This window comes from Dermacentor silvarum, chromosome 2 (genome assembly GCF_013339745.2).
Source record: "Dermacentor silvarum isolate Dsil-2018 chromosome 2, BIME_Dsil_1.4, whole genome shotgun sequence".
NCBI lineage: Eukaryota > Metazoa > Arthropoda > Arachnida > Ixodida > Ixodidae > Dermacentor > Dermacentor silvarum.
Genome location: NC_051155.1, coordinates 64,666,517 through 64,692,882, shown reverse-complemented (window position 1 = coordinate 64,692,882; position 26,366 = coordinate 64,666,517). Strand labels below are relative to the sequence as shown.

General features: G+C 48.1%; 1 protein-coding gene across 1 annotated transcript in view; it reads left to right on the top strand.

The window, feature by feature from the left end:
• Nucleotides 1-26,366, top strand: part of LOC119441544 (GTP-binding protein 10) — a 43,053-nt gene that overhangs the window by 2,205 nt on the left and 14,482 nt on the right. The window contains exons 2-6 of the mRNA XM_037706158.2: nt 2,728-2,951; nt 4,350-4,441; nt 4,629-4,773; nt 10,129-10,202; nt 25,615-25,667. Coding sequence (XP_037562086.1) covers nt 2,728-2,951; nt 4,350-4,441; nt 4,629-4,773; nt 10,129-10,202; nt 25,615-25,667 — 588 coding nt within the window. The remainder of the gene's footprint in view (nt 1-2,727; nt 2,952-4,349; nt 4,442-4,628; nt 4,774-10,128; nt 10,203-25,614; nt 25,668-26,366) is intronic.

The window sequence follows — 26,366 nt, the reverse complement described above, 5'->3', positions numbered from 1 at the left end:
ACGCAGGTCTCCAGACATTGTGAACTGGATTGCAGCCTATTTGAGTGATCTTGTACAATCCTTCCACATTGAAAACTGCTTGTCTCATTCACTAGAAGTCTTGTCTGGGGTTCCACAAAGATCAGTAGTGGGGCCGCTATCGTTCTTGATTTACATGAATGATATTTCCAGTGTGCTTGAATCACCTGTTAAAACAAGACTTTTTGCCAACAATTGCTTAATTTAGTCCACCCTGGCAGATAAACCGATCAAAGGAAAATTAACCGATGCCTCCAAGGTTTATATGACTGGTGCATAATCCCGGCCCCGGCGGCCGCATTTCGATGGAGGCGAAATGCAAAAACGCCCATGTGCTTGCGTTTTAGTGCACGTTAAAGAACCCCAGGTGGTCAAAATTAATCCGGAGCCCTCCACTACGGCGTGCCTCATAATCAGAACTGGTTTTGGCATGTAAAACCCCAGAAAGAAGAGAAGAAGACTGGTGCATAAAATGGTAAATGGAAATAAATTACTCGAAATCGACGTTTGCTCATATAACTCGGAAAAAAAAACGCGCTTCCCTTTGACTATAAAATTGGTGACAACCCTTTGTTGAATGTACGTAGCTTTAGATATTTAGGGGTGATCATTCAACATGATCTGTGCTGGTGCCTCCAGGGTGTTATTCTATAAGTGTCTACCTAGTGGACTGTCCATTTCGGTTGTCGCTGATTGGCTGCTGCTTGACGTGCAGGAAGGAGACTGGCTGGCACCTTCCTGCACGTCAAGCAGCAGCCAATCAGCGACAGCCGAAATGGACAGTCTACTAATTGGACTCTTACAAAATACCGCCCCAGGTGGAGGCCTGCTCTAGGGCTTACCGAAAACTGTGCTTTTTGACAAAAAAGTTGCCGCATGCGCCAAAAAATTTGAAGTTAATTATGTACAAAACATTCGTTCGCCTGGTCTTGAGTAATCCTACTCTGTTTGGAGCCCTCATCAACTGTACTTGCAGGATAAGCTCGAAAAAATTCAGAGAACCGCTGTGCATTTTGTATGTTCGCGTTATCGTAGAACCGATTCTGTAACAGACATGTTGAAATGTGGCGACCTGAAACTGCTAGAAACACGATGTGAAAAACAACGAATGAAATTGTTTTTCCAGTTAACCAGGAATAAAATAAACATAAACGAAAATTACGTTCGTCCGCCTCTAAAACACAGTGTGCATTTAAACCACAGTGCCAGTGTACAGCCTTATAAAACACGCCTTGATGGTTTCCAACACTCATTCTTTCACTCATGTATTAACAACGTATGGAATGGGCTTCCAGACTGCACTGTAGCAGCGCAAAATGTTAAAAGAGTTTTATACTCAACTAGAATTACAGGCAACGGGATGATTAAGAATTGATCCTGCTTTCTGTTATTTCTTGCATTTCTAACTGTCCTTAAACGTGTATACTTTGTTCATTTTTCTGTAATTTGTGTTTGACAATGCTTTATGTTGTTGTACTGTCGGTGATGATATTCATGTTTTCTTTGACAATACCTCTCCTGTAATGGTCCTCATGTGAGGGCTACAGTATTCCTAAATAAATAAATAAATAAAAATTAGAAAGGCCCAAACTATGCCACTATGCAGCTGTTTTGTTCAGTTTTCGCAGTCCTTATCGAAAAAAATAAATTGCACATTTGGCTTCACAAGGAATTGAACTTCCACTTTGCGAGCAAAATTTCAATTTCCGTGATAAAAAAAATTGTGGAATCTGAAAATTTTAGTCCACAGTTGCATTCTGCATAAAATTCTGCCCCAGTAAGCACCTTACCGATATGTCTACCTGTTCTTTATGCAAGAACAATAGTTTTTGCAATCACAAACTTTTGTGAAAAAACACAAACTGAGAAAAACTATTCCAGAAGTTCTGAAGTATGTCATTTTATTGAAATTGCATCTATCGTAGCTAAAATTCTCCGGCAGCATACCTTTGACTTTCTGCAATTTGGCTTCGTTCTGTGGCAATAGCTGTAAGCTTTCTTTTTTTCCGAGCCATTTCTAAGTTATCAAGTGCCCTGACTTTTGCCCTTGACAAGCACTGCCTGGAACAATTTGCAGAGTAATCACATAACCAACGCATAGGAAAGCCATACAAGGTCTCCAAGAGCGGAGCTTCGGTTCGAGCGAAATGAGCCCTCGGCGAAGTGGTGCGAAAAAGTTGCGGCAGCGTTATAAGAAAAAAAAAAGTCAAAGGACCATCACTGCCTTCTTTTCAAATTGTGTGTGATTCTTTTCACTACGAGCATCAGTCAGCGCATGGTATTTGTCCTCGCCACCCGCAGCTCCGTATGAGTGAACTGTGGCTAGTCTGCGAGCGTGGCGGAGCTGCAGGAAATAAAAATATTCTTGTTTACGTGGAGTCACCGGCTGGTGAAAAAATGCTATTTTGACCATTTCTACTGTGCTGATGAGAATAAATGTTTTTGGCACGACCTTACATAGTAAAGGAACCTGAAACTGCTATAACCTGGAAACACATTATTTTTGGCCGACGATTGCTAATATTTGCCACGTGTCGCCCCTTAAGTTTGAACCGACTAGCCCGAAAACAAGTTCTGCGAAACCGTCTTCGTGTTTAGTGAGGGTTTATTCATGTCATTCTGCTTTGACACCTCAAGAAACCGTTTGTATACCTATGATAGCGTTATTTGCTGGTGATGCTTTTTTGTGGACACATATCTGTGTTTCAGGTGTCAGCCAAACACCGACCGCTGCGTGATGTGAAGCGTTTCATGGATCGTCTGCGTCTGAACATTCACGGCGGCAGTGGCGGCACAGGATACCCGCGATACGGCGGAATCGGCGGCAGTGGTGGCAGCGTGTACCTGAAGGCGAGCGACAAAATTGAGCTAAGGGATGTCGTCAAAGAGTATCCCGACAAGCGCGTCAATGCAGGCCACGGACACAATAGCAAGTTAGTTGGAACAACAAGTTCTTTCGACCACCGTTATGATGTCCGAGCATAAACTGAGGGGAAGTGGGCAGAGATTCCATTTTCTTTTTCTCTTGTTTTTATTTTTGCCTTGCACGCAGGACATTCCATCACTGACGAGAACTGTAGTAAAACAGATGCTTGCAGTACGTCTGCCAACGTGATGTCGAAGTACTCGCCAGATGATCAGTAGTTTAGAAGATGAAAGCAGTACACGTACCTATGAACCACATAACTTGACAGTGCACGTGCGGCGGTTCATCATGGGCCTGGTTAGATGGGGCAGCATGTACTAAAAGCCACATGCTTCACTGTTCACTTTAAGATCCGTTGTGATGGCACATATATGTGACACGAATGAGCAGTAAGGTCTACTGTTTAACGAAACACCAAACTCATATTTCGGGAATGATTGCAGCTCAGTTTTGCTGCGAAGGCTTCAGCAATAACTTTTGTGCTATCATGTAGGTCTAGGTGATATATATTCAAGTCATGTTGGCTTCAAAAAGTGGCAGTTTTGCCCAGAGCAACAGCACGGTCTAGCATTGCGCTCTAACTCCTCAACTGGTGTTCTGACTAGCAGCTAGCAAGTGTCTGACAACACTGGCGTGATGAGGAGTGCCGCTAGTGGCGTTTTAGGCATTGGGCCTAGATAGTGCACGACGTGACCGATGGGAAACATTCAGCATTAGTCAGCACTCACCCTCATATTCTAGAACGCTCCTCCGCTCCACCTCGACTCGAGGAAGTGGATGGTAGCGCTGCCTGTTGGTAGAAATGGTCACTGCACTTTATTGACACCCCTCGGAAATTCTTGAGAAGCGTAGTGTCTTCTTTGGCCGAGGAGCGGCATGGCACTCAGCTGGTTGAAGTTGGGAGGAAGAGCTTCGAGTTAAGGATCATTTGACAGTATGGCGGTCATTGAAATATGTAAAGTTAAGCTTGACGTTTACAGTCCATTCTGCTCAGACCAGTGCATACACACAGCAGCTCAGCAGGAACGCTAGTATGTGTGCCCACAATGCTCATGCGAGTAGCGGAAGCTGCCTTGGCTCTCTACCACCAAACTGATTGAGTGGAGCATTTTTGATGACAAACACACTCCATATCTTGGAGGCGCTCCAACCCTCCATGTGTCAGCGGCAACATGGGAAATGGTCATGCAGCGTGACCGCAGCTTGTTTAGAACATTGTGATTATATTGAGAGAACCTATGATAATAAGATGAATGCAAGGCAAAAAAAAAATCTGTACTAGACAGTTCCCTACAGTATCACGAAAATAACCTTAATATGTATATATATATTTTTTTCTTTTTTTGAATTTGTGTGACTTCAATTTCATGTATTTCTATTGCTGCAAATGTTTCCCCGATGACAGGGCAACGCAAATCCTCGGCAGTCCAGGAACTGACGTCACGGTCAAAGTCCCTGTGGGAGTGTCCGTCTACAATGGCCAGAATCACTTGATTGGTATGTCATTGTGCACATTCTTCAAAAGAATGGTACTTTAACAATGAGCCCTCCATATTTGCTGATTATTCAAGTTTATGGCTATAATATTCAGTGTTTGGCATAATCACAGATGCATTCTTCTGTGTGTGCCATTCTCACCCTATTAACATTGGGAAAGTGAAACAACGGCTTCTGTCATGTCCAGGAGACCTGATCAAGCCTGATGAGAAGATCTTGGTGGTACGCGGGGGCCAGGGGGGCAACCCCAACAACCAGTACCATGGACAGAAGGGCGAAGTCGACAATATCACTCTCAGCCTCAAGCTCATCGCGGATGTGGGCTTTGTGGGGTGAGAAAACTTGCAACCATAGCTTGACAATTCAACGAGCATGTGACAGGAACTACAGTCAACATCCGATTTTTCAGACTCCCTAAGGACCGCAAGAACGTCCAAAAATAGTGAATGCATGCCTTTTACTGCCCTCAAGGACTCAAATTGCCTCATCCGAACTAGCTCTGAAAGCCTGCCAGTTCACTTATTAGGCATCTCATTCCTCGCACTGTGACAGGGTATGGTGAGTATGCTCATGTACAATTAAGGAACACATAATATGCCCCGTGACAGTGGTCCCTTCCCACTCTTCGTATGCTTCACCACGATACGTTGTGTATGCTTGGCCGCGTAACACAACTGTATTGCAGCGAAGGTGACTTTTGGGAAACGGCATTATGCAACACTTAGACCCTTGTTGTGCTTTTCATGCTTAGAAGCCATCGGCGAGAATAGTGAAGGTGGAGTCAGCACCATTGCCGACAGTGGTGAATCCTTTCTATCAAAACACAGCACCGAACAGCAGCAAGCTTTGTAGCGAACGTCGAAGCAGCTAGGACTAGCCGTTCAGCATGCACGACAGCACAAAACAACCAGGCGACCATACACCAAACTCCATGTGGCTAAACGCAAATGGCTACAGTGGCCACGGTGGCTACGGCTGTCAGCGCATCAGCGTGCGAGAGCGCTGGTTCAGAGCTTTCTGTCTACACGTGAGCTCACAAGATTTCTTGCACACAACCGTTGTTGAGACAGGACGTGCGAGGAGGCACTGCCTCATACAACCACAGATGCTGCCGTGCCTATGCTTATGTTCGTGGATATACTACATTGCATCAACAACATTTGGAGATTCCTCTGTGCAAGCGACGCTGTAGGTGAGCTCATTGGGGACATTGCTGCATTCGAAAGAAAGCTGGTGCTGCTTGGCTCAGAGAAAGTCTATAAGAAGCTGATGGACTTGTTTAAGTGTGCGGATGAGTTTTCATCAAGCTGCTTTTCAATTTACGACGCTAATCAGACATTAAAGGAACTGACACCACTAAACCTGAAGTTGTGCCGTATGTGTACAAAAATTGGTCATAATCTAAACAAGGTGGAAGCTAGGTACGGCATCCCTGTTGTTTTTTCCACCCCCAACACACTAGCCCAACTGTGTCCACATACCACAAGTACTGAGAGACTAGGGTGTTTGAAGAAGCACGCCAAGCAATTTGTGCATTGTGCTGTGGGGGTTGTCTATCGATACCTTTCAACTGCGGGAAGTCCTACGTGGGCCAAATGGGCCGATGTTTCAATGACCGTCTGAGCGAGAATTCCAACAAGTTAAGTGAATTGAATGGTGTGCATCTTTATACACATTCCAGTGCCTGCTCATGTGAACAGTACTTTTCGCGCGTTGATATTCTGGGTGAGAGCAACAACAAAAAAGTGTGGGAACTATTGGAGGCACACTTCATCATAAAGAGAACTCCCACGTGTGTCGGGCACACTTTGATCACAGTATATTCATCAGAGATGCACCTTTTTGAGGCAGCGGTGTAGATAGCATTCATTGTCACGTCATCAGCCTTGCATTGCGCATGCACAAAAATTGCACTATGCTCAACTTCTTGCAGTATTAAATCTGTTGGTAATTGGTGCTTTGTGTGCATGTCTCCTTCCTTTCGTGTGTTATCTAGCGCCCAAAACAAAGTTTAGTAAACCCCACCAACATGCTCAAGAAGAAGTTCTGTTATGGTATATACGGTATAGACCACTTATAACGTAACTACTTATAGTGCAGGACCGGATATATTACGGCCTTTTCAGACTGCCATTAATTTTCCCATAGCACTCCATGTACACGCATACTGCTTACAGTGCAGCCTCGTGAGACGAAATATCAGTTATAATGCGGCTTCCGCAGGAAAATCTCGCTGACAAGGGCAGTAGTGAGCACGCTTCTCAACGAGGTGCGCCCACCGATGGGAGAGGAGATCAACGAGGGCGATGCAGAGGAGGAGCATGAGTCCAAGGGCGATAAAATAGTCGCCGCGCGCCGTATGTGTGAGTGAAAGTGTGCGGGGGACGCGCGCCTTCACAGAGAGCGAACGCACAGCGGAGATACAAGTTAAACCTGGATATAACGAAATTGACAAATTCCCGAAAAACTTCGTTATAAAGAGGATTTCGTTATGTGCAGGTTCGGCAAGAAAATTCGAAAAAGAAACGCTTACCGTATTTACTCGATTCTAACGCACCCTCAATTGTAACGCGCACCCGTTTTCCGTTTTGGTCGAAGCACTCATCCTTGGAATGTCACACCAGATACCGGATGCGTGGACGCGTGTCGTTTCGCACAAGCGCGAGGCATCAGAAACGAAGAGCGAGCTTCACGATGACGTCGTATAGTGTTACAGTAGAACCCCGCTGTTATGTTCCCGGGGGCTGCGTTTTCCCGGCTGTTACGTCGTTTTCGGCCGGTCCATAGAACCCAGTGCATTGGTAACCCCGCTGTTGCGTTGCAACTGTGGGACCGTTCCCGCATCACACGCTGCGAACTTCCACCCCGCGCCGGCCCGAGCAGTCATTTTGACTTTTCATGTCGCTTGGCTTGGTGGCTTGACGATGGCATTGGCCGACCAAAGTGCCGGGGGCAACAACTATGACGTATTTTCGGTTTTCGCCAGCGAAAGTATGGCCCTTGAAATCCGTATTTGCTATTTGCTAGATGGTGTCTATGATGCGTTGTGGCCCTAAAATTGGTTTTGGTGCATAGATATTACGTATAAAGTACAAAGGCGATAACGCAATCGCCGCGCGCCGTATGCTGTATGTGCGAGTGAAAACGTGCGAGGGGAGCTGACGACCGCGTCTAAACCTCGCGCGCGAGAGAAAAGCAGGGAGGAAGCGCGCCTTCTTCCGTTGCGCTCGAGGCACCAGCGAGGGGGGAGGGATAGCGGGGCAGCGCCGCGATCCTCATCTTGAAAGCGATCTGCGTTGGGGCAGAGTCTAGACTGTGTAGGTGTGTCGGCGGCACGTAGCTTTGTGCGGGATGTGTGTTCTCAGCGCTCAGTTTGCGTTGAAGCGATAGACAACAGCACGAAGGTCACTTCGCTCGCTTCTCCAGCGGCGCTTCCACACGCCGCCACCGTTTGACAGCGCGTGTCCGCGCTCATCGAGTGTGATGTGTCACAGCGTGTACCACCACTTTGGCAACATCAACTGGAAAAGGAGAGAGTGGCGGCTTGGGCGAGCTAGGCCAGCTGCAGCGAGCGGCAGGATCAGGTTTGAATTAAAGGAGGGGGAAAGGTCACGCCCGCGGCGGCAAGATCGCCGGGTCGAGGGATGCAGGCCCGCCTTGCACACGCACGCACGCACACGTGCGCTCGCTTCGCATTCCGTCGCGGCGGAGATGGTGCTTCCGGTTGCTCCTCGCGCAAAAATGACAAAATTTGGGTCGAAATCTCTAGGTTGTCGAAGGGGAAAATTCGTTATATCGAGGGGGTCTCCCGCTGCCTCTTCGTTACGTAGAGGTCTCAAATACATGTGCTTCTATGGAGTAACGGCGGGGAATATAAGAACTTTGTTATAACCAGGAATTCGTTATATGGAGGTTCGTTATAAGCAGGTTTAACTGTACAAGGACTATTCTAGCCACTGTAGCGGAGAGCAAACGCGACTTCCATCATGCGAAAGGCCGAGGGGGACGGGAGGGTGGGCGTCGCTGTGCTGTGGCACCAAATGCGTATCTTGCAACCGGGCGCAAGGGAAACTGGCGACGCTATCTCCCACACGAAAGGAGCAAAGCGGGAAGGCAGCACGGGAGGGGGGGAGCGGCTTCTACTCTGCCAACAAATGCGTTCTCGCTTGTGCCGGCTGTCGGTGTTGTCGCGCGCACCGTATCTTGAAAGCGACCTGCACGCAGCTCTGACCTTTGTATGCGCTGTGCTTACGCCGCTCAGTTTCCGTTGAAGCGATAGACCGCACGAACCGTCGCTCGCTGCGGCGGCCGCGTTTCCAGAATGCCCGCATTTTGACAGTGGTTGTCTGCGGTCATCGAGTCTATTCATGTTTGCTTGTGCGCTTGGACACCACGCTTGTTAATTCAGTTAGTAAGCGAATGTGTCAAGATTATGCAGCCGAAAAACTACTATCCCTACTCTTTATAGCTCTCTACTAATTTGCTATCGCAATTGATGCTTCGCCTTTCGGGCGAAACTGAGACATTTAAAAAAAATCATTACTTTGTCTGCTTCATGCGAAGATCGTGGGTACTTGGACATTAACCTTTCAACGTTCGTAAATTTAAACGGATGGAAAACTCCCAGTCGCACGCTTCGATTCTCAGATACACGCGGCTGCTTGGTCTACATGTTTTGCATACGTGCAGGGCTTGAAAATTGCTGCTTTGGTTATAGTGCGGTACCGTTTATGGTGCAGATATTCACGACTCCGGCGACTTACGTTATGAGTGGTCTATACAGTACTACTCATTTATAACGAATTTAGCCAAAGTGAAACTTTGTTGCAGTTGGTCTTTAATGAACGCCAGGTGGTAAAAGATAATACGGGGCCTTCTACTGCAGCGTTTCTCATTGCCCCAGTGTGTTGCTTTGGGAGGCTAAACCTCACATTAATCAACCTGTCAGCTCTTTACTTATCTTTATTAAATTAAATGCCATAAAAGCTACACTACTAATACTAAATAACGCTACAAGTAGTGCTACAACGCCGGGTTTAAATTGTACCCCAATGATACATGAGCCCTGTGTTCGCACTGCTTTTTCTTGTTCCTGAAATTGTGCACCTGAAATAACACTTTAGAGAAACACTAAAGTTTGGACTACTAAAGTTTGGACTGGGAAATATTCTTTCAAAAGTTCATTTTCATTACTTGTGCACTAAAATGTTCATTACTGAAACAGGGAACGGGGACCAAAGTTCAATGTTTTTATTTTGTACCAGAACCTCAGCACCGGTTTATCAGTTTGGCATCACAGATTTCAAATTAATCTGTCATATTTGTGCCATTTTGCTGCTGTACAAATTTTAAAAGCTTGCCAAGTCCACTCCTTGGATCCTTTAGAATACAATGTGGTTCATCTTTACCGATAAAATGTTTATTAGGCCTGATTGGATGTTGTCAAAATTCATGGCATACAGTGAGCTGCAGTCTGCCAGGACGGTGTCTACACTTCTATGGGGTATCACCACCCATCTTTCGTTTTCATTTCTTTTCTGGCTTATGAAGCTGGCTTTCATGGTAAGGGAGTTTTTTTTCCATTAGAAGGTTAATTTACTAATGCAACTAAACTTATTTTTCTCTTTAGTGTTCCTTTAATGTTGTAGTACAGAGCCTCTTGTGTGAAGTGTTCTTTTTTTTTCCAGATTTCCTAATGCTGGCAAGTCGACACTCCTGAGGGCACTGTCTAGAGCGGCACCCAAGGTCGCCAACTATCCTTGTATGTATGCCAAGTGTGTTTTCTGCTCAAAATACTCTTATTTTCAGTGTACAAACGAATCTTTCTTTCTTTGAAAATTAAATATCCTCAATTGAAAAGCCAGCCAATATGTGAAGCTGACCTATATGTCACGTGTATCGGTCCTTAGCACCTCTTATATGGAAGCAGCGTTGCGTTTGGCTACACTTTAGACCTCATCAGTTGCTTTGTGTTTGGCTTCACTTTAAACCTTGTCATTGGCTGTGACCTAAAATTAGCTTTGGAGTTTTTTTCCTGCCTCTGAACCATCCTAAGATGCTGACGTACCATCTCATGCGTACAGTTAATCCGCCTTTTTCACGGCCCGACGACGCATGCGCCTAGCCCTGGCAGATTAGTCGCGAAATGTTTTGGAAGGGCCGCGTGCGTGGCCGCACAGCCCCATCTCGAGGGAAAAGAAAGTCCTCCGGGGAAAAAAAAAAAAGTGCTCGGACGCGCGCTACTGCAAACACTCGTGCCGTGTACCGCGTTGAAACTCCGCTGGTAGCTTGACGTTGGTGCGGTACCGAAAACGTTCGTGGCATAAGACTGCAACTCCACTTTAAAACAGAAAGCGGCGAGGGCTTCGTGCGGACTGCACAGGGCACAACGTATTGTGAGCATTATTCATACGCTTCATATTCTCATCCGTACATACTCATCATCACCATTCCAGGCCTGGTGGTGGGGCTCTCGCTCGAGAGAATAAAAAAGAGAGTGACCGCCTAAACGTTGTCTCGCAAGTGGTGGAGTGTGCTGTCCGGTTCCTCGGTCCTCTCGCCCTCGGTCTCACTTCAGCTTCACCTACGCTACATCCCTGGAGCTCCGCTCGGGTCGCCGCCTCTTCCAACTGCACTCGACCATGTCCCAAGACCAGCAGGCCAATAACGCAGCATCCACCTTGCCTGCTCCGGTGGCAACCCCTTCTTGGACAGTCACCACCCCTCAAAAGGATCCACCGGTGTTTGCTGGACTTCCCGGTGATGACGTTGAAGACTGGTTGGAGCAATACGAGCGCGTGAGTAATTTTAATCACTGGGACGAATCTGCAAAACTGCGGCACGTCGTCTTCTATCTCACCGGCGTCGCAAAAACTTGGTTTTCCAACCATGCGCTCGATCTCGTAAACTGGAGCGCATTTAAACTTCACCTACGACAGATTTTCGCTAACTCTTCTGTTCGCTTAGATATCGCCAAGAAGAAGCTTGCTGAGCGTGTTCAGCACACGGGTGAGTCGTACACTTCGTACATAAAGGACGTCCTTGCCCTCTGCCACCGCGTGAACAGCTCGATGGCGGAGAGTGACCGTGTACGCCGCCTGCTCAAGGGTATTGCGACTGTGGCATTCAATGCTCTTGTCGTGCTGAACCCCACTACCGTCGCAGACATCATCAGTACGTGTCAGCGCCTGGATGAGCTTACTATGATCCGCTTATACCCTGACACGTCTGATTTCAGGGCGTCCAACGATAGCGAGCTACGTGCTATGATTCGCTCCATAATCCGTGAGGAACTGCACGCCCAAGCTTCGTCGACCTCTCTGAAAGTTCATATGAGACCTCCTGGTGGCGGCCTACGCCATATCGTAAGGGAAGAAATAGCTGCTGTGACGTGCCCGCTAACCCCGAACCCGCAACCCATCCCTACGCCAACTTATGCTCAGGTTGCCTCCCTGGTGCCACCCTTGCAGCGGCCACCACACCAGGCACCTGTGCCAACTTATGCTCGGGTTGCCTCCCTGGTGCCACCCTTGCAGCAGCCACCACACCAGACACCTGTGCCAACTTATGCTCAGGTTGCCTCCCTGGTGCCACCCTTGCAGCAGCCACCACAGCAGGCGCCTGCAATGCACGGGTCCCTGAATCCCATCACTGCGCGACCACCACCTCTTGAATCTTACAACACGTGGAGCCCACCTCGGCCTGTTTGCTACTACTGCGGCATCCGTGGCCACATTTCAAGGTTTTGCTGACGCCGTCCGCAAGATGAAAGGCGTGGCTATGACGGTTTTGAAAGGGATGCGTTTTCTGAGCCTGTACCACAACATCGGCGTTCGTACTACAATTATTATCCTCGACGTTCCCCATCTCCGCAGGAATTCGACGCTGCCGGTTCATTGCGCTTCCCGCGTCGTCGCTCTCCATCACCGATGCGGCGCTCCTCTTCCCCTCTTCGACAGGCTACTTCGTCCTCCGATCACCGCCCGGAAAACTAAATAGTGCAGCTTCAGGAGGGAAAGCTTGAAATTCCTCCGGAGCGCCTGTCAAATGTACTTGTGGTGTTTGTTGAAGGTACACGGACGGAAGCCTTGGTTGACACGGGTGCATCGCTTTCGGTTATTAGTACTGACTTGTGTTCTCGATTGCGAAAAGTGAAGACACCATATAATGGCCCTCCCCTTCGTTGTGCTACTGCAGTTCTTGTTCAGCCCTCTGGTGTTTGCACTGCGCGTGTTTTCATTGATGGCATCCTTCACCACATTCAGTTTGCTGTGCTATCTTTGTGTACCTACGCCATGATATTGGGATGGGACTTTCTGTCCTCAGCGTCAGCTTTCATATCTTGCCGTCAGCGAACTATTCATTTGACAGACACTGACTCTTCGTCCGCTGTCGATGCTCACAGCCTGCGCTTCGTCACGTGTACTGACTCTTTCATTCCCCCGGGCAGTGAGCATGTTCTAACACTGACTTCCGACACGATTGTAAATGGTGATGTGTTCCTTGCACCGAGCGGTCACTGCATATCTGGTGGGCTTAGCATTGCTCCTAGCCTGGTGCGGTTTCAAGACGGTAGAGCGTTGATCGCTTTGCATAACCCTACTTCTTCGCCAGTAGTGATCTCGCAGGGCACCGCTGTCACCTGCTTTACTGACACCGAACCTCTTTCATTAGTACCCCTTCACACCGAATCACCAGCTTTGTCTACCACAACCGACGATCATGCTGCGTCCACTGCTTTAACGGCCACGATAAATCCCAATCTGACTGCTGCACAGAAAGAAGACCTTTTGGCCCTCCTGCAGAAACACGGCGCCTTATTTGACGTTAACACCAAGCTTCTGGGACGCACTTCCGTTGCTGTGCATCGCATCGAAACCGAAGGCAGTTCGATTGTACGCTGTCGCCCGTATCGCGTGTCTTCCGCAGAATGAAAAATTATTGCGGACAATGTTGATGACATGCTTAAAAGAGACATCATTCGGCCATCGTCCAGTTCTTGGTCGTCTCCTGTTGTGCTGGTCCGGAAGAAAGACGGCTCTGTACGATTTTGCGCCGATTATCGAGCACTTAATAAGATCACGCGCAAAGACGTATATCCGATGCCAAGAATCGACGATGCCATTGACTCCCTCCAGGGCGCTGAATATTTCTCAAGTCTCGACCTTCGATCCGGGTACTGGCAAATACCCATGCATGAAGCGGACAAGGACAAGACAGCCTTTGCAACACCAGATGGGCTTTATGAGTTCAACGTGATGCCCTTCGGTTTATGTAATGCTCCTGCAACATTTGAACGCATGATCGACACAGTTTTACGCGGCCTTAAGTGGAAGACCTGTCTGTGTTATTTAGATGACATCGTTATTTTTTCTACAACTTTTCGTCAGCACCTTGAGCGTTTGGACGATGTTTTAACATGCATTTCTAATGCTGGACTCCAACTCAACACAAAGAAATGTCATTTTGCCCGAAAGAACATCAAAGTGTTGGGCCACCTTATCAGTAAAGATGGCGTTCGACCAGATCCTGACAAGGTTGCTGCCGTGATTCGCTTTCCTCGCCCTGAAAATCAAAAGCAGTTTAGAAGTTTCTTGGGCCTGGCTTCTTACTTCCGCTGCTTCATCAGTCATTTTGCTGCCATGGCGTCGCCGCTGCACAAGTTGCTGACGTCGGGCACTGCTCTCACTTGGACAGACGACTGCGAACGTTCTTTCCAAGCCCTCAAGCAAGCCTTGACATCCGACCCCGTCCTGTGTCACTTCGATGAGAACGCACCAACTTGTTTGCACACCGACGCTAGTGGCCATGGGATTGATGCTGTCCTACAGCGTGATACCACTGCACGAGAGCGAGTTGTTGCTTATGCCAGTCGCACATTAACGGCTGCCGAACAGAACTACTCGATCACAGAACAGGAATGCCTCGCAGTAGTTTGGGCCATACTAAAATTTCGACCATATCTTTATGGACGCCACTTCACTGTCATAACCGACCATCACGCCTTATGCTGGTTGTCGTCACTGAAAAATTTGTCTGGACGCCTTGGTCGCTGGGTGGTCCGATTACAAGAGTACGATTTTGACGTTGTTTACAAGTCTGGGAAAAAACATCAAGATGCCGACGCTCTGTTTCGCTGCCAGCTTCCACTATTATCTTCGAGCACGTCTCTCCATTCCGCGCCACTTGATGAGACTATGTCTCCCCTTACGTTATTACCGCTAGCTGTTACTGACACGACATCTTCTAATCGAGGCACTCACCGTATTTATTCGAATCTAGGCCGATAGTTTTTTTCAAATATTCACATACGAAACTCTAGGGTCGGCTTAGATTCGAGGATTTTAAAAAACGCGCCAGTTTTTAACTGAAACTGATAAATATGGTGCATAGTTAGCGCCATCTAGAAAAGTCAGTATCGCAGCCGCTACTAGCCGCGCCAGTAGCCAGCTGAAGTACACGAGAGACGTCCCCATTTTGACCTGCGTCGTATCGGTATGGTGCAGCATCGGCGCGCGGTGTGGCGTTATCGTAATGACACCAAATGGGCGATGCCACTATAGTGCCGCTTTCTAAACGAATAATGTATTTACTCGAATCTAACGCGCACTTTCAACACGACCCTAAATCTGCGTCGGCATTTCAGAATGGCCGCCTCGCACGCGCGTCGAGCCTAGCTATCGTAGCATGCGGAAGCTTCCTCCGTGTGCTGCAGTACACGTGCTTAGGCAATAGTCTATCCTCTGTCTTCACGTTCTCAGCGTCTGCTCTATCTATCAGCATGAAGTACCGAGTTCATCATGATGCCGCATTTAAAAGGAAAGTGATCATCTGTGCGGAGACGGACGGAAATCGGGCCGCATCACGGGCGTTCGGAGAATCCGAAACTTGCGAGCGGGACTGGCGCAAACAGAAGGAGAGGATTTTCGCCAGCAAAGCAATGCGGAACGGCTTCAGTGGACCGAAGCAGGACGTAATCTGCGACGATCCACTACGGCGATACGATCGCCTTGGCCCTATCTTGAATGCAATCTGCGACGGGTAAAGTCCGCCGCGCGCCGTGTTTTCGCCGCGTTGAAGCGAGACGCATGCTAGCACGAAGGTGCGCTCCGTCTCCAGCGTTCTGACAGTTCGTTTCCGCGGTCAACGAGCGAGATGTGTTCATGTTTGCTTGTGCGCGCGTGACACCGTGCTTGTTAATAGCGGTCTACTGATTTGCTATCGCATTCGAAGCATCGCTTTTCAAGCGAAACTGCGAGTTTTTTTATTCATCGCAACTTCAGTGCATCGGGAGGAAATCTATTTTTTCAAATGACAGAAAGTTGTATTTCTGTTTGAAAGCATGAGGTGCGCGGTACTGTAAATGACTTCTTTTTCCTCACAGAAAACGGGTGCGCGTTACAATCGAGGTGAGCGTGAGAATCGAGTAAATACGGTAGTTGTGCTAGCCGTAGAGGCATCATCAAACGTTCAAGCCGGGCGGAACTTCGGCATCGGTCTGTCGTTGGAGGGGGCCACGGGAGATGGTTTTTGCGTGCGCCGCAACGTGCGCTCCTTCCAAAAATGCAGCATCTCTAATGCGCTGGATGGTACTGAATATAGCGCGCTGTTTGAAGATGTCAGCAGTAAGGAAGATAGCGACGAGGCTAGCAGCGATGGTGACATAGAATGAGCTCGGCATGTTCAAATTTAATAAATGCTGTTTTATTTTGCGAATGCTGTCCTCGCTTTTTCGTTCGGCCTACATTCGAGGTAAGTTTTTTTTTTTTTTTTTCGGACTTCGAACTTTTGGGGGGTCGGCTTAGAATCGGAGTCGGCCTAGATTCGAGTAAATACGGCAGTTCGCCTCGTGTCAACGTTCTGACCCCTACTGCAGCAGCATCATTGAACGGCTGTGCGGTACTTTTTCTGCACCGAATGCCCGATTACGTCGACAACTGCGACAATTTAAGCTCGAGAATGATGTGCTGCACCGCTACATTTACAACACTGACGGACACCACTGGGTACCCGTTCTTCCACGTTCGCTGCGCACACAAATCCTTGAAGCCTTTCACGACGACCCATCTGCTGGCCACTTGGGTTTCCACAAAACGTACCACCGCGTTAGGAGCCATTTCTTTTGGCCAGGCATGTCTACCTTTGTGGCCAAGTACGTCGCTTCTTGCATTCAGTGTCATTGGCGGAAACGACCGACTTCACCTCCTGCTGGCCTTTTACAGCCCATCCCATGTCCCGAGACACCTTTTGCCATCGTTGGCATAGACTTGGTCGGACCTCTGCCCATAACGCCAGCAGGTTATCGTTGGATCGTGACAGCTGTCGACCACCTCACACGGTACGCAGGGACGGCGCCTTTACGCTCTAGTTCGGCCTCAGACGTTGCCAACTTCTTTTTGGATGCCATTGTGCTGCGTCATGGTGCACCTCGTGTACTGTTGAGTGATCGCGGCAACACTTTCATGTCAACAATGATCGAAGAAGTACTCAAAGCTTGTGGCACAGTTCATAAGACGACATCCGCGTACCACCCTCAAACAAATGGCTTAACAGAGCGATTTCATCGCACGCTAACAGATATGATATCAATGTATATCGGGCCAAGCCACGACAACTGGGACAAACTTTTACCTTTTGTGACGTTTGCTCACAACACTGCTATCCAGCGAACTACAGGCTACTCACCCTTCTGCCTCGTTTACGGCCGTTCGCCGACGTTCACCATCGACGCCACTTTCTTAACTACCCCAACTAACACCTCGGCCAGTATACCCGAACAGTTCGTGTCGCGACTTCACGAATGTCGTGACCGTGCTCAATTCAATACAGAAGTCAGTCAGCTCGACCGCAAGCAACGTTACGACATCTCTTGTCGAGACGTCTCCTTTCGTGCTAGAGATGAAGTGCTCCTTTGGACGCCTATTCGTACACCCGGTTTGTGTGAGAAGTTTGAATCCCACTTCCTTGGCCCCTACATTATTAATGAACAAACATCCCCAGTGAACTATCGTGTTACTCCCGTCGAGGTTTCTTCGGACCATCGTTATCGTGGTTCGGAGATCGTTCACGTTTCGCGTCTCAAACGATTCGTTCGGCGTTTCCCTCCTGGCTAAGTCACGGCCTGGCTGGCCGCTTGCGCGCGCAGGGAAATTAGTGTGAGCATTATTCATACGCTTCATATTCTCATCTGTACATACTCATCATCACCATTCCGGGCCTGGTGGTGGGGCTCTTGCTCGAGAGAATAAAAAACAGAGTGACCGCCTAAACGTTGTCTCGCAGTATATATAGTTGCCGCCTTGCATTGATGGCTATAATAGCAAACTTATTGATAAACCCCTGCGTTACATTGGGACAGCACTTAAAAACATCACGTTGCTGACGAAGGCCTCTTGCAGCGTCGGTCCTCGCTTGCTGGCAGCGTGTGGCCGACTTCGCGTACTCGTTTAAGGCGCGGTAACACGTACTGGGTCGATACGAGACCGACAAGACGCTCAGACCAACGATTGGCCGACCACTCAGCACAGTGTGTCCCTGAGACCATTTTGTCATACCATGTCTACAAGACTCAACCGACGAGCGCCAGTTGTTGTACTGCGACGGGCTTTCTCGTCGACGGCACCGATAAAATCAACACGCCGACCATCGTTCGACCGAACCCCGCGGGATCGGCCGTCGAACCAATAATGCGATAGCCGCAACGCCTTCGTTTGTATATAATATCGCGCTCAAAGTGAGCCAAAACATGCCTACGAAGTTGAAATGCACAAGCTTCAACCCTCTCAAGTCGTGCGCGTGGTTTGAGCCAATGTTGATGCTGTTCAGCGAAGGTTAGGCCTGGCGCCGTCGTGTTCGTGCACCCGCTACCGGCGGACCTGAACTGAAAAGTAAGTTAGGACGAAGGAAACTGCCTCTTTAGTTCAGTTCTGGTCTTAGGGATTTGAAATAAACTACTCTTCGCTTCACACGGCGCGTACACAATAAGCGGCAAGTGGCGACACAGCGCTGTGCCAACATCCGTATACGTCACCGTTCCCTACAGGCTGTCGGTCGCATTCGCAACATAGATGGGTGGGTCTGTACGCGTTGTCATGTTGACACATTTCTTAATTCCTGAGATGTACTATATATCTCTGCGTCAAACGCGAAACAAGAGACGGTACATTCGGTACAGCAGCATAAACAGCTGCCTCACTCAGTTGTATACCAACGGTGTCAGCGCTATGGCATCCGCATTTTTGCAGGAGAACAAGACAGCCTTTAAATGAGCGCCTATGCGAGCATAGTTTTCTCTAATAATACTTTATGACACGCGCAAACTGTGAGTATGTTGAAGTTAAAGGAAAGCAAGAATCAGTAATAAATTAACAGCTAGCCCGATATTTGTAACTGGATCACAGTCGCCGTTGTTTAAGTGGCTCAGCGGCTCATACTGACTCGTCTCACGGTGGAACAACGCGGCTCATATATGTGTGTTTTATTCTGCGTTTTAACATTATTTCATATCAGCGAGGCACCTTTTCTCCAATATTTGACGTTAACAATGATCTCTGGCTGCAGATGTCGACGTAAACGAGTGCACCGCTTTGCTAAATCCGACGCGGCAGGCTGCGCGCTCGAAGACTTCTTATTTATGCGAAATGTCTAAAGAATGTGTAAAAAGAATTAAAAAAAAGCGAGGTGCAAGTGCAGAAGTCAGCGATGACAGACGGAACTCAGCGTACCTTTATCGGCCGCACTGTTAACAAAACACCGCACTCAGGCCTGCTCCCCCTGTATAATATAGGTGAGTACTACATGGCTTCCAGGAACGACATGCTGCCCCGGAGAAGCCATTAATGATGATTCGCGATCCACGAAACGCACAACCGACGCACACTCAGTATCGGTGCAGGTTCACAAATCAACCGGCGAAAGCCCCGGCACCCTTCCAAAACGTTTGGAGCGCCGTGCGGCAGAGGGCAGCACAGGAAAATGAAAAAGGCGGATTATCCGCAAGGTTTATAGGTGTTATGGTAGTGATAAGATATTCCAAGCTATGAAAATATCTCCACAAGCACAACATCACTAACATGGAAAGGCTCTAGAGTCCTCCGAAGAAGAAAACAACAGACAGCCTCACAATGAAGGGGAGCTTCAGAATCTTGAAAATCACCAACAGATCTATTGTACAAGAGTGCTAACTTGTGCTAGTTGGTTGACTTGACCTACTGAACAGTGTACACCTTGGGTTCTCAAAGTGAGTTCCGCGGAACCCTCGGGTTCCGCAGGCCCCTGCTCGGGGTTCCGTGAGCCAGTGATAAATTTTCTGTGGTCCCGGGCTCACCAAGTGGCTAAAACAGCGAAAATGAGGTGTGCTCGACCCACAGAGCCTCCATTACTCATGCACGAGTGTCAAAAAGCACATCACAGCGCGTAACGGCAATGTGCAAACTGCGCAATAAGTTCGCAAGCAGCCTCTAGCCACCCAACCTCCGAAAACGGGCAGCGCGCCTAAGCTTTCGCACTTAAATCTCGGAGGCCGTAATTTACCAGCATGCGCATTTCTCCCACTTGTAGATAGCGTAGGTGCCGATTGCGTGCACACTGACGTATACGTTGGAGGAATTTAAAAAAATGAAGAAAAAAAAATGCGCAGATCATCGCAAATACGCGCCGCAGAAGAGCAAGAATGGCGCTAGCGTCCAACCGAAATGAAGCGGCGCAATCCGAATCGCCATGGTCCTCAGCGGCAATCGTGCGCAGCACGTGATTGACAGCAATGCCGGAGCGCTTCGTGCCTAATTTTGCCCTTTAAAGACTTTATTCTTGCGTTTATTGCCGCGCGTAACACCGCGTTTGCAGCATGCTGCGTGCCTTCATAAGTGCATAGTTGCCATCCATGATCGCGTCGATAACCACCGAAGTTGCGGCAAACAGTAGTTTCGTTTTCACTCCGTGCGCGCGTCGGCTACGTGCCATGGCTGCGTGCATTCACAACCGCGTAGTCGCCAACCATGGTAGCGTCGATAGAGACCGCGGTTTCGTCCGCACTTCTTGCAGCGAACGGTAGTTTAGTTTTGACTTGGTGCATGCGTCGGCCGCCTGCCTTCTGAACCGCAAGGTCGCCATCCATGATCGCGTCGATAGCGGCTGCGGTTTCGTCCGCAGCGGTTGCAGCAAGCAGTAGTTTTGCTTTGACTCAGTGCAAAGCTGTCGAAGATTAAGAGCACTGGCTACATCGCGATGGACGGACAATTTGTTGGTGAGCAGCTGACTGGCAAAAAAATAATCAGGATGTACGCGTGCGAGGCCTTCGCCGCTGTTAGCGTTAATCAGTCATGAGATGACGAGAATTTCAGCTTCCGCACTGGTCTTGTGCTAAATATAAACAGGATTTGCTGATGCATTGAGTAAATAAAAGTGTGTTGACGTAGTTAAGCATTTGTTTATTGTTTTCTTGATACCCTCGATAATTGGACATTCGGTTAATTAGGACATTTTCATTCGGTTAATTCGGGGGGGGGGGGTGTTCCTTGGCACTTCATGGAGCTTAGCAGGGTTCCCTGGAACGAACATGCTTGAGAACCCTTGGTGTAGACAACAGGACTATAAGAAGATAACAGCACAGTCTGTCACACCCGCCACTTAGGCCACTGTCACTTGGTTGGCAAATAACACATTGAGCCAGCTACCAGCCAGCATGGCTAGCAAAGCATTCATGAGGCGCTCCCATCATGTCTCAGGTGGCCAGCTTTTGAGATACGTACACCAACAGTAGTAATAACGAGGGTTGCATTGACGTAAGTGACAAGGCCCAAAATTTCTGCAGCAGTAATTTATGGTAAACAGGAGAGAGAATCAGACTGGTTCACGGTTAAAACTAACAGCATGGCAAAGATGAAGGCAAGCAACAGAGCAGTGGCTATCAACTGGAAATTTATTCTAAAAACGGATCTTCTTACGTGCCAGCTCTCCTAAATTTGCAAGACATGCACAAAATGCAAGGCATACACAAAATATGGAACTGTGCTGCATAGAGTGTGTGATATGATGTTATAGCAATCCCCTCTCACTTGAGAACCGCATTAGCATTATGCAAGCAGTCTTGATCGGTGAGAAAAAGGATGTCGCCACTCATCTTGAGATGCTACAGAGCTCACTCTCCATGATCTTGAAATAAAAAAAATATCTTTAACTGAAGAAAAAGGCAAAGTCCCAGTGAAAGCAGTTAAAAGATCGAAAATAAGACTACTTTTGCTGCAGATAAAATGGTTTTTGTTCAGTGCACTGCTCCTGCAACAACTTTTGTACTTAAGTAGCTGGACAATTTTTTGAAACTGCTCGCACTTACCCGCTCCACCACTACCTACTCCTCAAAACCACGTGAGTGTGCTATGATAGAACCGACTTAGAGGACTTGTTGAATCAGTGCGTAATGGCTTCAGACATGCATGCGCGATGTCACAAGACATAATATGTGGCTTTCATGAACAAAGTTTCCGTAATTCGGTTTGTCGCCTCGCTTCCACATGGACTTAAAATATTTTTTGCTGCGTCTGACAAGTTTTGATTGATCAGACTGTGTGGAGAGCGATTTACTTCGGCGAACATATCATTTGGTGTTGTATCACTTTGAGCAATACCGAGGTTGTGCTGGGAAGCCAAGGAAGCGGAATGGATGTGACAGCTTCACTTACACCGATTACCACAGTGCATTGAAAATGCATTCTTTACGGCTTTCCATGTGCCGTAGGGCTGCTGTGAAGTAGATTTCGTCGATATGGCTTAAAACTGTAAAAGTTAAAGGGCCGATAAAGTGCCTCCTATATTTTTTAAAGATTTCAAGTAAACACGCGCATTGAGTTCAAAATGCCGTCACGATCAACAATGCCAAACGCTGCAGCGCTATGCGCTGCGGGCACAATACAAAATAAAAAAAACAATGCCGTGTTCCTCTCCGAGCCTTTCCGGTATCTCCAGTGACGTCACCAGGGTGCATCTGGTGATGTCAACGGGGGCAACAATGTCGATTGGTCGAGCAAGAACCTACACCTTCCTGTTAGTCTGCTAGCAGGTACGCACACTCCCTGCTTTTCCTCGTCGTGTTGCTTGCTTGTGCGCACTTGCGAATTGGTAATTACAGCCCACAGCCCAAGTGCCTAATCGCTCACATTGCAACACAGTCGTGCTTAGCAGTCTGATTAGCTGCGTGAAAAGAGTCCGACAGTGTTGACCTTTCTAGATCTGCGCGCAACACAGGGTCCACATCGGCACGCTTCGCTTGAGGACGGGCTGGCACAGCAGCAACAGCAGGTAGCCGAGAAGTGCTGAGTCGAGGCTAAGGCCCGTCCACGTTACCGGCATGGTAACTCGCCGTTTGCCATTCACGGGCCGCCGTTCGACGGCTGTTTTGCTCGCGAACAGCGAGAGTTCCTTGCCGTAGAGAGGATGAGACCGGGACCCATTTGTGCGGCAGCCTCACTGCCACTGATCGCTAGACGGCGCCGATATTGTCGATAGGCCTTTTCCGGTTCACTTCAAAGCTAAAGCGGACGGCGCTTCGGAATGAATTACCGACGCTCACAAGTCGCAATATTTTATTATCGTTGTTGTTGCTCTTCGCAATAATTGTACACAAACAAGAAACCCGCTGATATTAGCGGCTACATCGGCTGCGATGAGAGCACAGCCGAGCCGGTTGTCTCCCGTCGGTAGCCGTGCACTGCAGCTGAGCTCGGCAAGTATCGGATCTCTCGTTCGTGGTTAACGTTTGACCGTGGACATCGCTTTTCATAAAATGTACAATTTATGCATCACTTTATCTAGCAGAAATTATTTTGCTTGGAACAGAAGCTGCAGCCGATGTCTGCGTCGCCGGTGGAGGAGGTGCGCAGCTTCGCGGTCGTCGATTGGTCCGTTGATCTTGCTGCGGGTGATGCGCCGGCTGAACTGCCGTCTACTTTGGACAGCTCTCGCGCAGCAGCAATCTACGGCAATGGAGGCCGGTTCGCCGTCGGTGTATTTGCTGCTAGCATGGACGTGCCTTAACCTGGCAATTACGTATGTCACATGACATTTGGAGGAGCACTCGGCGAGGAGGAGAGACCAGCCGACGAGGAGAGTAGCAAAGAGTGAAATGAACAAGGGTCGTGTTTCGATCATCAAACGCATGTGTCTGCTATTATGGAACCATTTCGAAAAATTCTCGCAGCTACGTGTTCGTTGTAGACTCGTGCACAACTGCAACATCACAACTAAATTTCGACCTCTGGGTGGTTTAGGGGCCCTTTAAGACTGGCTCTCAAGTTTAGTGAAATTGTTTTGTTCTTCTTGTGGTTGAAATTCATTCATACTTTTTTTTAACTGCTCAATTATTTTAATAAGATTATTAGAGCAGACTAATTTAGTTTGCTCTAATTTTAGCAGCTAATAGTTGTAAACCATTTGCTGTTAAAAATCTAGCATGCACAGTTGACTTATCAAAGTGCACAGAACAGTGGAAGTTCGATCGAAGTGCATTAGTGAACACAATAGACCGATCCCACCAGCCAGTTTCACGACGCCACCGCTGCCGCGGTGCATGCTGGTACTTGTAGTCATCCGGCCGCTCCAGCCGCCCGGAGTGCCTGTGCGTTCTGTATCCGAACGATTTTTGGCAATTTTTATGGTTCGTGTAGAGCCATCGTGCAATGGGAGGATTGACCTGCTGCGTTTCTGGCTGGTACAACAACCACACAAGGGACAAAGGCTTCGGATTCTATGTGTTTCCTAAAGAGCGAAGGCTTCGAGAGACGTGGATCCAACGGATTAATAGGTGGTACTGGTAATACACAGCGTGAGAATACAGGGACGAATAGCGGCCGCGTTTCGATCGGGGCAAAATGCGAAAACACCCGTGTACTCAAATTTCCCGGAATTTATAGATTATTTGTCGATTATCGATTAGCTATTGATTGGCTATCACAAGGTATTGGCCACGTATTTGGGCTAGGCCAAGAACTACCAAGTCATCCCCAGCATTTCCCGGAATTTATTGATTATTGATCGATTAGCTATTGTTTGGCTATCGCAAGTTATTGGCCACGTATTTGGGCTAGGCTAAGCACTACCAAGTCATGCCCAGCATTTTCCGGAATTTATTGATTATTGATCTATTGATTAGCTATTGATTGGCTATCGTAAGGTATTGGCCACGTATTTGGGCTAGGCTAAGCACTACCAAGTCATCCCCAGCATTTTCTGGAATTTATTGATTATTGGTCGATTATCGATTAGCTATTGATTGGCTATCGTAAAGTATTAGCCACGTATTTGGGCTAGGCTAAGCACTACCAAGTCATGTCCAGCATTTTCTGGAATTTATTTATTTTTGATCGATTATCGATTAGCTATTGATTGGCTATCGATTGGCTATCGCAAGGTATTGGCTACGTATTTGGGCTAGGCTAAGCACTACCAAGTCATCCCCAGATTTTCTGGAATTTATTGATTATTGATCAATTATCAATTAGCTATTGATTGGCTATCGATGACTTGGTGATGATTGGCTATCGGCGTTTTTATGTTAAAAACGCCGCCTAGCTTACTTAAGAACTTCTAAACTTCTAGATATCGCTGTTACCGAAGTCTGCAAGTCGTGCGTGAAACCCATGTAGGTAAGTAGGGAACGAAAGTTTTGGCGCCGCATTTCAAACCTGTCTCCAACAGGTATACAAATCCTATTATGTCCGTCACTAAGCAAACATAACGTTGCAGTCACCGAGATGCACGTGCGCAAAAATAGTAACACAAAACGACCGCGTACATCAGCATGTACTACATACAAAGCTCGAAAAAATACGATACTCAACGCGTTATAAGCAGGTAACAACCGAAAGGAAAGAGGAACAGGCACTTTTCAACGTTCGCCTCGTATGCTGCAATGAACAGCCGATGTAATTTCTTTAAATACATGACGAATGTTTCTCGGTGGTGGAGTCGCAGATATGTCTGGGATGCTCGTGCGCAGTACTCAACGAGCGCGGACTGCGGTGGTGTGGTTGACTAGTTGACCGCAACCAAGATGGTGTCAGTGCTACTTCCGGAAAACCGGTGCATGCGCAGATCGGTCGGTGGGATCGGTCTATTGACAATTTTGTGCCAACAGACAGCACGAGCCTGAAACTCTTCTTTCTTAATTCTCTCTCTCTCAGTTACAACAATCAGCCCAAACATTGGAATCATGGAATATGCTGACCACCGGCAGGTAAGTTACTGTCACGCCACTGGCAGTGTAGCTGCCTCAAGTTTTAAAGCGAAGCTTTTTTAGGGGCGAAGCTCCTTATAGCGGCACCCGTTCGTCCCCGTCGTAGTAGGTAGCCACGTCTACTTTTATGAATTGCTCAATAGATGACGTTGTGTGTCCGTATATGTATGTATACCCATATATACATATATATATGTATACGTATAGTATAACCGGAAGCCGGCTTCCGGTTCCACTTCCGGTTCCACTTCCGGTTCCGCTTCCGGTTCCGGAAGCCAGCTTCCGGCTTCCGGAGAACGCTTCTGGCGTTTTATGAAAAAAATAATTCCGAAAGTTGTGTCCGTAGCGCGGAATCGAACCAGGGACCCCTCGCTTCCGAACGCGCGGTGCTAACCACTACGCCACGAAGCGCACATAGACACACGCACCACGATGGCAATAAATACCCAACATTAACGAAAGGCCGCGTTTCTAGCGCATTTCTAACGCGTTTGTGCTAGCGCGTTACGGCCCGTGTAAGAAGCTGGTGTAAGACGCTGTGGCCTCTCCGCCTTACCTTCAACGCGTTTCGAACGCGCTGCCCAAGGCGGTGGCAAGTCAAGTTCAAGTCGAGGAGCGTTTATGAATACGGGGGGTATACTCTCTCAGCAGTCATGTGATGGCGTCGGCAAACGCGGTGCACGTTCCGGCATGTGTAAA